This window comes from Colobus angolensis, unplaced genomic scaffold (assembly GCF_000951035.1).
Source record: "Colobus angolensis palliatus isolate OR3802 unplaced genomic scaffold, Cang.pa_1.0 Scaffold336, whole genome shotgun sequence".
Taxonomy (NCBI): Eukaryota; Metazoa; Chordata; class Mammalia; order Primates; family Cercopithecidae; genus Colobus; species Colobus angolensis.
Genome location: NW_012116666.1, coordinates 1,144,831 through 1,157,619, shown reverse-complemented (window position 1 = coordinate 1,157,619; position 12,789 = coordinate 1,144,831). Strand labels below are relative to the sequence as shown.

The 12,789-nt window shown below is 50.9% G+C and overlaps 1 protein-coding gene across 1 annotated transcript in view; it reads left to right on the top strand.

The window, feature by feature from the left end:
- The window catches only part of SYNDIG1 (synapse differentiation inducing 1), a 127,123-nt gene extending 114,974 nt beyond the window's left edge, over positions 1–12,149 (top strand). Inside the window, exon 4 of the mRNA XM_011952186.1 lies at positions 10,977–12,149. Within this exon, the coding sequence (XP_011807576.1) occupies positions 10,977–11,135 (159 nt within the window). The 3' untranslated portion in view covers positions 11,136–12,149. The remainder of the gene's footprint in view (positions 1–10,976) is intronic.
- The last annotated feature ends 640 nt before the right edge of the window (positions 12,150–12,789 follow it).

Here is a 12,789-nt window from a genome sequence, read left to right as displayed (position 1 = left end):
AAGGAAGGAAGGAAGGAAGGAAGGAAGGAAGGAAGGAAGGAAGGAAGGAAGGAAGGAAGGAAAGAAGCAAGCATGGGTTAGAGAATTCATTGAACATCAAAGCCCTTCAGATCAACATTTTAGAACACCTAGGTGGCAGGGGACTCCATCAGAGCTTCTAGAGAGAAGAAGCAGCTGCAGCAGTGAAGGGATATAAAGATGATGCTAGATCTGTTGAAGTGAAGGGGTATAAAGATGATGCTAGACCTGTTGACAGTATTGGAAGTGAGAAGAGTATGGGGCAAGGTTTTCAGAAGTCCAAGGAAAAATCATTTCCAAAGTGGAATTCTATACTTTTCCAAGCTGCCAGTCAAATGTGGCAGTAGAATATGGCCATTCCAGGCATGCAGAGACTGCCTTCCATGCACTGATGTTCTGAAAGCTTCCGCGGTGTGTGTTGCAGGGACAAGTTTTCCCGAGACAAGACCTGAGATCTAGGAAACGAAAACTGTAACGTCAAAGGGAAGCAAAAGGAATTTCCAAGGTGAGGCATCAAAGAGCAATCAGGTTCAATGGAGCAGAACACCAGGAGTGTGGTCCCAGGAAATAAGAAGGAATTAATAGGTCATCTGATATGTTTGATTATAGCCTGAAAAATTGTATTGAGAGGGTGTTCATGGATGTGGTAAAAACTACAGCAACTGAAGCCAGAAGAAAAGAGGCACAAACCAGTGCACTTGGCTTAGCAGTGAATACAACGTACGTAGTCAAAATAATGACCATATTAGGGGATGAAGGAAAGGAGAAGTGACAAAGGGGGTGGGGACAGAGGTTTCCAAGAAAGTGAACTCTTCATCCACCACAATAGTCGGTCAGTGATAGGTAGTTGACAAATTGATAAATCAAGAAATGAAATATGCCTAACTCCTTAAGAAAGAAGTAAATACCAGATGGATCCACTAACAAAGTTCAAAATGTATCTTTGGGGAAGAGCCTCAGAGGTAGAGAAGTATCCAAAGACATTGCTGCTGGTGTTTTATTTTGTACATCTTTTGGTGCCATGTATTTTAGCAAACACTGTGAACATACTCCTTTGATGATAAAAATTATTTTAGAAACTAAATATATACATACACTTATCAGCAATTCTACTCCTAGCTATGTAGCCAGCAGAAATACATCTATATACTCATCAAAAAAAAAAAAAAAAAACTAGAATGTTCATAGCAGAGCTATCCATAATAGCCCAAAACTAGAAACTATTCAGATGCTTTTCCACAGGGGAATGGATGAATAGACTGCAGTGCATTCCTGCAACGAGAGCCTAGTGAACGGATGATCCATCACTGCACACACAGGGGTGAGTCTCACACCCAGAGCAGAGGAGTCAGGCACCATCATGCATGTACTATGGGACCTATAGGGCGTGCCAAAGCAGGCAAACAGAATCTGGGCTGTTGTAATTCAGCAAAGTGGGCACCGCTAAGGATGAGGGACAGTGAGGGGCACAGGAAGGCCTTGGGGGTTATATGGTGCTGTTCTTAGTGCCAATGCTGGTTACATATGTGGTGGGCCTTCCCCAAGCTGTGTACTGATGCACAGAGCACTTCTCTATGAGTGTTCCACATGGTATACAGTCATATGGGAGATACATATCACATTTTAAAGAAGAATGAAGGGCACAGGAAAAGCCAGTATAAAGTGTGTGACCATTTACTGCTATTTAGATCTGACGAATAAGGAGAGTGACAGTTGTCAGTCCCACAGATTCTAGCCGTAATTCTGATGTAATAATAGAATATCTCATGATTTTAGGATCATTCCTATTCCTAAACGGCCTGCATGCTGGACCCCGTGGGGCCCTGAGGAAAGCAGACGTGCTGAGGGGCACTGGTGAGGAGGGCCAGGAGGCGTTTGCAGAGGGTGGGCTGCTGGGGTGGATCCAGCTACTCACCTGGAGGAAGGTGAAGCATCATGGGCAGCCCCGTTAGCATTCAGAGGGCACCAGGATGTAGGACCGAGCTGAAGCCACCCAGACACAGAAATCCACTTCTTGGACCAGATCACGAGTGCCCCTCGCCCTTTTCAGGGGCTCCCGTCTCTGCTTCGCTTCCTCCTGAGTTCTGCGTGCTCTCACTTGAGCAGCGCCAGCCCCGCAGCCCCCTCCCTCTCGGACAAACTAAGCCTGAATCTGTGAGAAACGAAGGCCAGCTTCTCCCTGGCCAGGGCCAGAGGCCAGTGACACCGTTTGGATGTTTATCCCCTCCGAATCTCATATTGAGATGTACCCCCCAGTGTCGGAGGTGGGGCCTGGGGGGGGGCTGTTTGGGTCACGGGGACAGATCCCTCATGGCTTGGTGCTGTCCTCAAGACCCTGAGTGCTCTGAGATCTGGTTGAGTAAAAGTGTGTGGCCCCTCCTCTCCCTTGCTGTCATGCTCCTGCTCTGGCCCTGTCACAGGCTTTCCTTCCTCCATAAGTGAAAAGTCCCTGAGGCCTCCCCGGAAGGGGAGTAGATGCTGGCGCCATGCTTCCTGTACAGCCTCCAGAAGGATGAGCTACTTAAATCTCTTTTCTTTATAAGTTATCAGCCTCAGGTATTCCTTTACAGCATTGCAAGGAGGGCCAAACACAGTCAGCAAATGGAGTAAATGATAGCAGCTCCCCCGTCCAGCAGCAGCCGGGCGCAGCGGCCGCAGTTCCTGTTTATGTTTATGATGTTGTTATATGGTGATGTCTTTAAATTGAGATCCACAGAAGGGGCTGGCCTTGAGGACAAAGACACTCAAGACGCCTCCCTGTGAGGAAGTCCCCTCCCTTGGATGTAGTGATTCAGACCAGCAGGAGGTGGAGAGGATCGGTGCCAGCACCCAGGTGGTGACGCAGCCATCCTCTGGTGTTTGAGTTGGGTTGTAACCAACAGTCGGTACATTTGGTTTCACAGTCCATCGCCTCCCTGCCATTTAGACCTAACTAACATCAGAAGATTTATTTTTTTATGGCTTAAAATATAAGGGTTGCTAAAAAGGCAAGGGTGAGAGGTCATAAAAATAGACCTGGGCCTAAAAACATGCAGGAAACAAACGTGTGTTGGGGGCTCTGCGTGTAAGACCCTTTGCCTGAGAAGCCTCCCGTTCCTGTAGCTGCTGTTCAGTTTCTCTTACTGTCCGCATTAAGAATATTGAATCTGCCTCTTTGTCGAGTACAGCTCTCAGTACTTTGTCATTGCACGGCGAACATTAGATGATGATAAATAATGGAAATAACCTTTACAATAATGCAAAGAAATGTAATCCAGCCAGACAGGCGTCGGTACTGGAAAGAAAATGGACCATAAAACACCCGTGATGCTATACATTTCCAGAGAAATAGTTCGGGAGCCAGCCAGTGTCTTGCAGAAGCCCGTCCCAGATCTCGGGAGGCAGGTGTCTGGCGAGGGCGTAACTGCTGAGGACCCCCAGCCGTGCTGGCCCCGGTCCACGGACGACGCAGACTGTGGAAACGTCGACCTTGCTCCTAAAACCTGACTGCAGGAGAAACAACGCAGCCTGGGTAGCCCTCAGAAAACGTCATGATTCTTCCAAAACCTCGAACAACAGTGGATAATTTCCAGCCAAAGGACAAGCAAAAGCTCATCAGCAACTCCATGAAGAGGGAAGAGAAATGCCAGCCAGTGGGTCCTGGCCTGTCTGAGACAGCCCAGAGTCCAGCACTTCAGACATCTCCAGGGTGTCTCAGGGAAAGGCAGGTAGTGACGTGGCAGGGGACTGGAACTTGGAGGAGTGGACTCTGCCACGGGGTCACTGAGAACTGGGTCCCTGATGGCCGGTGCCCCTTCCCTTGACAGATTCCACGCAGACTGTGGACCCCTGAAGTGGACAGGCGCTCTGGCCATGCCCTGCGAGGACGAAAGCCCTCCCCCAGTGACCTGCAGGTTTCAAGGGGCTTCCCCCCTCCACGGTCACCCCCATGTCCTTCATCTTGCAGCTCTTTCATTATCTCCACCCTGACATTGAACTGTGTGGAGTATGACCCCCCGGCCCCACCCCAGCGACTCACTGAAGGTGAAAGAGATTCCCACGAGGCATGCAGGTGTGATGCCTGTTTCCCAGGGGCCTGGGAAGGCCCGCCCAGCACATAGCCCGGAAACGCCCGGAGCTTCATTTCGGGCATCACCACAGGCTCTTCTCCCAGCGGGATCGTCTGCCTTGCTTTCTCCCAGATCCATGCTGTCCAGTGTGGGACCCCCAGCCATGGGTGATTGTTTACTTTTAAATTAGTTAAAATTAAATAATATTAAAATTCAGTTCTGCAGTAACATGAGCCAAGCCCCAAGTGCCCTGTAGACTCATCAGGTGGCATGGTCAAGCAGCATCTCCGTCCCCCAGGAGCCTCTGCACGGCTCTGATGTGGACCTTCCCTCCCCAGCTGCTGCCCGGTCTCCAGCTCCTCTCACCCCCTCCTTTCCTGGGTTACCCAAGAAGCTGCCAATCCCTCCCACACTGTCCTGCTGAGCATGACACACTGCCAGAACTGGAGCCAAGTCCTCCCCATGCCCTGTTGAGCCCACAGGGCTTCCCTTTAATAGGTGTCACCGGCCACAGAAAGAAGCATTGGACATAACTCATTCCTTTCTGGATTTGCCTATTTTTATCTTCCTTAGTAGCTTGTAGATTGCATAAAGCCAGTGACTGCCAGCCATGATTTGGGGCCTGCCTGCATGGGATTCTGCACATCATGGAAATGTTTCTGGAGAGCATGAGTCACCCTTGGGAACACGGTAGGGGGAAAGTCTGCCGTCCCCATCATCGTGTGGTCATGAATGACACTCCCTGGGCCCTGTCTGGGCACTGCCAGGTGTGGGTGATGTGTCCTGCATTCAGCAAAGAGGCTAGCATCAACGCTGCAGTGCCTGAGTGCTGGGTGGAGACACAAGGTCCCAGACCGAAGCCTTTCCCTCAGCAGCTGCCTGGCAAGGCTGCTGGGAAGATACCATGGAGAAGCTGTGGCCCGGAAGATGAATAGTGTTAAAACAGTGACGGGTGATGAAAAGGCCACTGCAAATACAACCAGAGCGAAGGGAAAATCAGGGAGAGGTGGGGAGAGGCCTGGAGAGGGAGCCGGGCAACACCTGCCCTTGACAATTACGTTTGCATCCGTGTTTGGAGATGAAGTCAGCCTCTCGTTTCCCTTTCTCTGACTTTTCTTCTCTGGTTTTGGCATCAAGATTTTACCAGTTTTATAAAATGAGTTTCTGTATTCTCTGTAGATGGTTCTTATCTGTTCATTTAATTATTGATAGAATTCATTTCTAAAGTAAGGTAGATTTTTTTCAACTATGCTTTCTTCCAGTTACTGTTCTTTCCCAGAAGTATCCATGAACCTGTTTCCACGCCAACAACAGATGCGACTTGGGCCTGTTTTGTGCTGTAGATAATAGAATGCCGAGTCCGGCTTCTTTTGTTCATCACTGTGACTCTGAGATTTATTCCATGAACATTTGGGTGCCATGACGGCTTGCCCTTCTATCACTGGCACTCATTGGGCTTCCAGGGCAGGGAAACCATGAGTCATACTCCTTTGAACATTCTTACAGATGCGTTTTGTGAACACATGAATAATTGTTGTTGGGTATTTACACAAATAAATGTCCACTCATTTACTGGAGTAGAATTGTTGTTGTGTAATGTATCTATATGTTCAGCTGTAAGAAATGCTCACCATTTCCCCAAGTGATGGCGCAAATTTACATCCCGCCAGAAGTGCAGGGGAATTTTGGTTTTCCCACATTCTCCGTGACACTTCCTATTGCCTTTTGGCCATGTCTTGGCCTTGCTGGAGGGTCCATGCATGTTCTAAGCATCCTGGGTTGGGCACGTGTGCACACACAGCAGGTCTGGCCTCAGGAGGAGGGGCCTCCTCTCTTCCCCTCCTCCTTCTCACTTGTCAGCCACAGTGTCTGCCCTGTGGACAAGGTGTGGTTGGCAGGAGCAGATAGGGGACAGAGACGTCACAGTCGCCCCCAACTCAGATTGTCACAGGAAGCGCGTACTCTCATACACAGCTTGCTTTCTCATCTGGGCATTTGGCAGGTTCTTCTCAGGCCCACACTCACCTTCACATGCCCAGCTTCAGCCTGCTGCACAGGCCCTGTGTGTCCCTCCACTTGCCCCTCAGTTGGGCTCTACTGGACAGGACCTAAGACCATGTCTGGTCCCTAGGGACCGCGTCAGCCTTTGTTCCTGGCCCAGCCAGGGCCTGGCCATCTCCACAGAGCCGCACCCTCCTGGCCCCACCCCTGAGACTGCTGGCCAGCCGTTCACCTTGCAGACTCTCCAGGCAGGAACCGGCTGGTCATCCGCCCGCAGTGTTGGACATGCATGGAGCCCACAGTGTCCCATGGCAGCTGTGCCCCCGCAGCCTGAGTGAAAAACAAATGCCTGCCTTCTGTGGACGGAACCCAGGCTGAGCAACTGTCAGTCCTTCTAAATGCTTCTCAGCCTCCAAACCCTTTGTGAAGGCACAGGCTTTGAGGCATCTAAGTTGGTTCTGCTCTCTTATTTAGAAAACAGGCAAAGGCTGCTGGGGGTGGGGGCGGGGAGGTCCCTGTCACCATCCTAGGGTGTGTCTCCTTTGATGTGGAGCCTGGGGTGGAGCTTCCAGCTGGACCTCCTGTTACAGAGCAAGTGAGCAGAAGAAAGAAGGAGGGAAGGAAGAAAAGGGGAGGAAGGAGGGAGAGAGGGGGGAGGGAAGACCGAGCGAGAAGGAAGAGAGGAAAGAGGGAGGAGGTAGGAAGGAGGGAGGGAAGAGGAAGGAAGAAGAGAGGAAAGAGGGAGGAAGTAAGAAGGAGAGAGGGAAGATGGAGGAAGGAGGGAGGGAGGGAGGGAGGAGGTAGGAAGGAGGGAGGGAAGAGGTAGGAAGGAAGGAGGGAGGAGGGAGAAAAGAAGGAGGAGTTAGGAAGGAGGGAGGGAACAGGGAGGAAGGTAGGAGGAAAGAGGGAGGAAGTAGGAAGGACTGAGGGAAGAGGGAGGAAGGAGGGAGGAAAGATGGAGGAAGGAGAGAGGGAAGTGGGAGAGAGGAGGGAGGAAAGAGGAGGTGGGAAGGAGAGAGGGAAGAGGGAGGGAGGAAAGGGAGGTAGGAAGGAGGGAGGAAAGAGTGAAGGAGAGAGGAAAGGGAGGAGGTAGAAAGGGAGGGAGGAAGGAGGAAGGGAGGAAAAAGGGAGGAAAGAGGGAGGGAGGGAAAAAGGGAGGAAGGAGGGAGGGATGAAGCATGGAGAGGAGGAAAAAGGAAGGAAGGGAGGAGGGAGGGAGGGACAGGCCTTCAGCATGCCAGCATGTGCTAAGATACATTCTTCGATAAACCAGGGACCTCAGGTGGGTGTGAGAAGGGGAGACACGAGGGAACTTGGCCACTCCCCCAACTAGAGCAAGACCTGGATCCACCAGGTGCATCAGAAGGAAGCAGGGCCTAGAACCCACTCCCAGACCTCTCTGCCACCTCCACAAGAAGCCACTCCCTTCAGATAAAACGATTCCCCAAAATGTGGCCAATCTGCAGGGCAGGGGTTCCACCAGAGAGAATTGCTGGGGGGTTTCAGCACTAAACACTAACACCTACGTAACGTAAATTGACTTTGTCCCTCCACAAACTGGTCATTTCTCATCACGAAACCATGAGCAGCATGACCTTTACATGTGGATCAGCAGCTCTTGGTCCTTTGACAACCAGTTCCTTTGAGTTGGCCACTTGGTAGTGACCATTCTACCTAAGGATGTGTGACCCAGCGGTGGTACAGGGTGGCTGGACCTCAGTTCAGATGGTGACAACTTCAGCCAAAGCACATTTGTTCTGGCTGTCTGTCCTCTGCTTCTGTAACTTTTATTTCCTCAGTGTGAACAGCACTGCACTTGAGGGACTGGAAGGGGGTGCTTCCGTAACTGTCATTGCTATAGCGCATGTTTACTTTTGCTCTTCAATTTAAAATTCAGGTCTTCTACATATCTTTGCAACTAGGGAAGAGAAAGCAGGTCTTTTAATTCCAGAACCACAGTGCACACATCACGCTCCAATGTAGGCTGTGCAGGAGCTCAGCACCTGGAGGGTTTCAGGTTGCAGGACATCTCCCTTGGGGGCTGTGTCTGATGCCCTGCAGCCAGCCCTGCTGATGGAGCCTGGCTGCTTCCTGCGTTCCCAATGATGAGCCCTTGTGCCCTGGGCTGTTAAGGCTCTGCCTCTGCTGTGAGCTGAAACGCTTTCTCTGAAGAGCCCTCATGGTGCAGAAATAGTGTCTTTGGGTCCAGCTGAGCCCCTACCCCCAGCCCACCGCTGGCACAAGGTGCAGGCACCAGGCACTACTTGGGGTTTCCCCAACCACGTGCATTTTCTAACCACCTGCACTTATTTTCCAACGAAAGGCCAATAAAGAAAGTCACAAACTTCACTTGCAACCTGTTGGCAAAAGGGCAGGGAAGGAAAAGCCCAGCCATAAGAAATAACAATCTTGACAAACTTTTTTGCACCTACACACAAAGCCTTGCCTTCAGCTCAGAGACTCTTGGACTCAGGTCAAGTTGCCCTGCCCTCATGCACAGCAAAAAACCTTGTCAAAGAGCCGGGAGCTTTCATCCAGCAGCCATCAGGATGGAAACATGTCTTCCCATTTGCACCCTGTCAAAGGAATGAGCAAGCTGTTTCACAGCCACAGTTATCCATTTTCTGAAACAAAAGGTTCACGTCAGGTCATCACCTTCATTAGACCATGTTGTGTGTTTTGTGTATGTAAATGATGTCTCTGCCTTGTGGGATTGGGCACCCCAGGAACTCTGGCTTCTATGACACGCAGATGCCGAGTGACATTGCTGAAGGCAGCCTGCTTGCTAAGGCTGCATCTGTTTGCTGTTTCTGACATCTCCAGCGATCAGGCCCCTGACACACCACATTCCCTAGGTTTCTTGTTAGAGCCAAACATATAAACCTGTGGATTGAGTTCCCCCAGCATGGAGAATGAGAATAAAGAACAAATGTGATTCTCAAGCAGACACACCAGCTTGGGCATGAGAGCTCTGGTGCGTGTGTGTGTGCAGAACCTGCAGAGTTGGGCCAGAACTGAGGTCAAGAGGCAGCCCTATGCCACTGCCTTCCTCCTCAACACCACCAGAGAGACTGGGACTGTGCCCCAGTTAGAGAAGTATCGTATTCCTCCCATCCCCACAGAGCCCAGCCCAGGCCCCAGGGAGACCACAACACACAAGAGAGACATGGGCTCTACCTTGGGGAGCTTACCAGTGAGCAGGAAGGCAACTATTCCACAAGTGGGTACTCAGATGTGTGAGCCCTCATGAGCTCAGGAAGCCCAGCATGGGTGTTCCCACAGGGGTCAGGGAATGCTGCTGGCAGGTGCCCAGGCAGCTGTAGTGACTCCGCCTTCCTCTCCACACCCCTTTGCGTAGCCATGGAGATAGCACTAAGGCTGGTGATTATGGGGGGGACACAAAGCCATGACCCTAATGAGCGATGGCTCTTTGAGTTAGCGCTAAGGAAAGGCAATTAGAGGAAACTGTGTTCTAAGATGTGGGCCTGCGTGGGAGCGCTGCTGCATGAAACAGACTGGGCTCATCGCAAGTTCATTCATTCATTCATTCATTCATTCATTGTCCTGAGAGGCTTCCATTTTGCATCCCTTTACCTCTGCTCCCTCCAGAATTGTCCACAGTGAGCTCTCAAGCTCAGTTCCAAGATAAAAAGTTGGGGAGGAAAAACAACAAAAGCCAGCTTTTAGGATCCAAAAGCGAGGGGAGTGAGAAGGAAGCCAGGCATCCCTTCCCCACACGGCACAGACTTCCAGAGCTCAGAGACCATGGAAGCTGCAGGTTCACGTCATGAGTCATCTCTGAGTGTGAGCCTTTCTGGTCCACTGAAGAAGTGTTGGTATGTTTCAGCTGGTGTGTTTGAACGAACAACATGCCGACTCCCATACTCACCTATAAAACCTAGGAATGTCACTGACCTTAGGTGGAAATGGGACCTGGTAGAAATCTGGCTTTGTGGAGACGGCCATGAGAGTGAGCTAGGACATTCTGCCAGGGTAGTCCTGACCACAGGGGGCCCGCCGGTGGCTTGGGGTCAACCCTCCCCAGCATCACGTGGGCTCCCGGGGCTCAGTGCCTTGGTAGCATCCCACCCCATCTGCCAAATGAGCCATTTTACTCTGGTGGTGCCTCCATGGTGGCCTCCAAAACCTTCATGTTTCTATCTCCTCGTGACCCCGAGAATCATGAATTTGATTATACCAACACCTGGTTATGTCATTGAGCACTAAGGAATATAGCTGTTAGTTTTATATCAAATGATTTTATTGATGGATGAATTTTACTAACGCCAGCCATGTCCAGGGTGGGGATGGTCAGGAAGTGAATGACTCATGGCCACGGCAGGCAAGGCAGCTGAAGAGGAAGGTCTCAGGCGTCCTCCAGTGGGTTTCATGATCTTATGCCGGAGTTTCTCTCGGGGAAATGAGAGCTGTCATTGCCTTCTGCACACCTCCAGTGGGTAGCAGAGATTCAACAAGATAGGTAGAAATATGCTTTAGAAAATTACGAGTTATTCAAATAAATGAGCACACCGTTCTTGGGTAGAAAGAGCAGCACTGGAGGAGTCATATCTAGTCCATCCCTCAATACTGGTGCTGAAGATCCCAGACCCCACACTGGTGGAACTCAGTTGGGCTACTCCCAGCTTTCTCTTATTCCCTTGGGGCCAAGTAGAAAAGAAGTCTGTCTTCCCTGCGGTGTGGGGGAATAGCAGCAGATCCCGGCCCCACATTCGTTTCTTGCAGTTAGAGAACTGCCCTGGTCATAGCAGGTGGGAGCACAATTTCCCCCTCAGCCTTCTCTGCATGGACAATGCCTTTTTCTGAATCAGCAGCCATAGATGAGCCCTCCATTCACTGCTTGTTCCAACTTGCTTACCATGACTTCCTTTTTCTTCTCCAACTCTGCAGACCAACAAAGCCGTGGCCAAGGGGGACTTGCACCAGGCCAGCACCAGCTCCCGGCGGGCCCTGTTCCTGGCAGTGCTGTCCATCACCATTGGGACTGGCGTCTATGTGGGCGTGGCCGTGGCCCTTATCGCCTACCTCTCCAAGAACAACCACCTGTGAGCTTCCTCCGAACAGAGGGGGAGCGCCCGGGGCCAGGTCTGTGTGGACGTGGAGGAAGCAGACATACCGCATGATGCTGTACAGTACAAATGACTGCCAAAAGACACCACGAAGCCCTGGGATTTCCTACCCATGAATTTCTTTTGTTTTTATCCTTTAATTTCATGTTCACAGCACTGTGTAGAGCACCAGACAGACGGGCACTGCTAATCCTTCCAAAGGAAAGCTCCAAAGATCCCAGCCCGCAAGGCTGTCTCTGGATGGATTCTGGTGGATGAATGGCAACGCGGCTCTCTGCAGCCTGCCAGTGCCCAGAGTGCCACCGCATGAGCAATATACAAACAGTCCAAAAAAGCGTTTATTTTTTATGGAACATGGTGCAATAGGCAGAGGACAAGGGACACATTACTCTTCTGTCTGTGGCCCTGCTGGAGTCCTTTGTGCCCCTCCTGAGTCCACACGCCTTCCCTACAAGATGAGAATGGGGCTGGGAAGAAAGAGGTGACACCATGGCTGGCAGGAGCCCCGCTGATCCATTGGCCTGACCCTGGAAGCAGAGCCAGCCCGGGACCTGCCCCTGTTCCTTTCCCTACACACCACCCCAGCCTCAAGATGTCGAGCCACTCCAGAACGTGTCTACACTCCACAGCTACCCCGCAGCAATACGCACTCTTGGGACCTCACTGATCTAGGATGGGGAGGCAGGCCACCGCCCCTCCCAGGACTCCTCAAGAAAGAGCCCCGTGGTTGCTCCAGAAACTCGAGGCACTGCAGCCGTGGGCACTGCCTCAGCGTAAAGACACAGGGGCGCCTCCCAATCACCGCGCTGGCGGATGCTCACCCCGTCATAAGCAGAAACTAGTGATCCTGGAAACGAGATGGGCCTTACTCTGTCGACTAAATGAATAGCTATTTTCTTGTCATTTTTTAAAGTGCAACTCTTGCTTCATGCTGCTTAAGTTACCAGACGAATGCTGAGAAATAAGTAATCACAGACATTTTAATACCATTTCATTGCTGTTTTACGAGTGTTCATTACTTAACAAAAAATTATCTTTTAGCTTTTTCGCTTAAGACTTTTCTTTCTGATGAATAGCTGTCGTTGGGTTTCATTTATACTTTCCCCTGTGGTTTAAGGAACTGCAGAGCCACCCAGGCCTCCACCTATGAAATAGTAGGGGAGTCTCCAGGAGAACCGAAGTCCCTGCCGCTTCAGTTTCCACCAATAAATATGATCGTCCTAATCCCCTCAGTGGACGCAGAGACCCCCCCCTCTCCAGGACAGTGGCTCCGCCTGCAGCACTTGGCAAATTCCTGAGGCCTGGGTCAGCCCCAGGCTGACTTGATTGGTCAAGTTGTGGCCTAGTAACTGCAACGTGAAGCCAAGGTTGAGAACCACTGCCCTGGAATAAGGACTACGGGTTTGATCCTTCTTCCTGACACTGTCCTCCTTGACCTTGAACATTTAATATTCTGAAAATTATTAGCACTGTCTTCCCGGGTCAAATTTGAGATCCATCTAGCATGTGTCTCTACTGGATGGTTCACAGGGACTATAGAATTTTAACCCTAAGAAGTAGATAGGGAAGCCAGCCCACACCCCTGTAGTAGTTAGAGTCACCAGCCATGGAGGGCATAGGTTTAGGTTCAAACC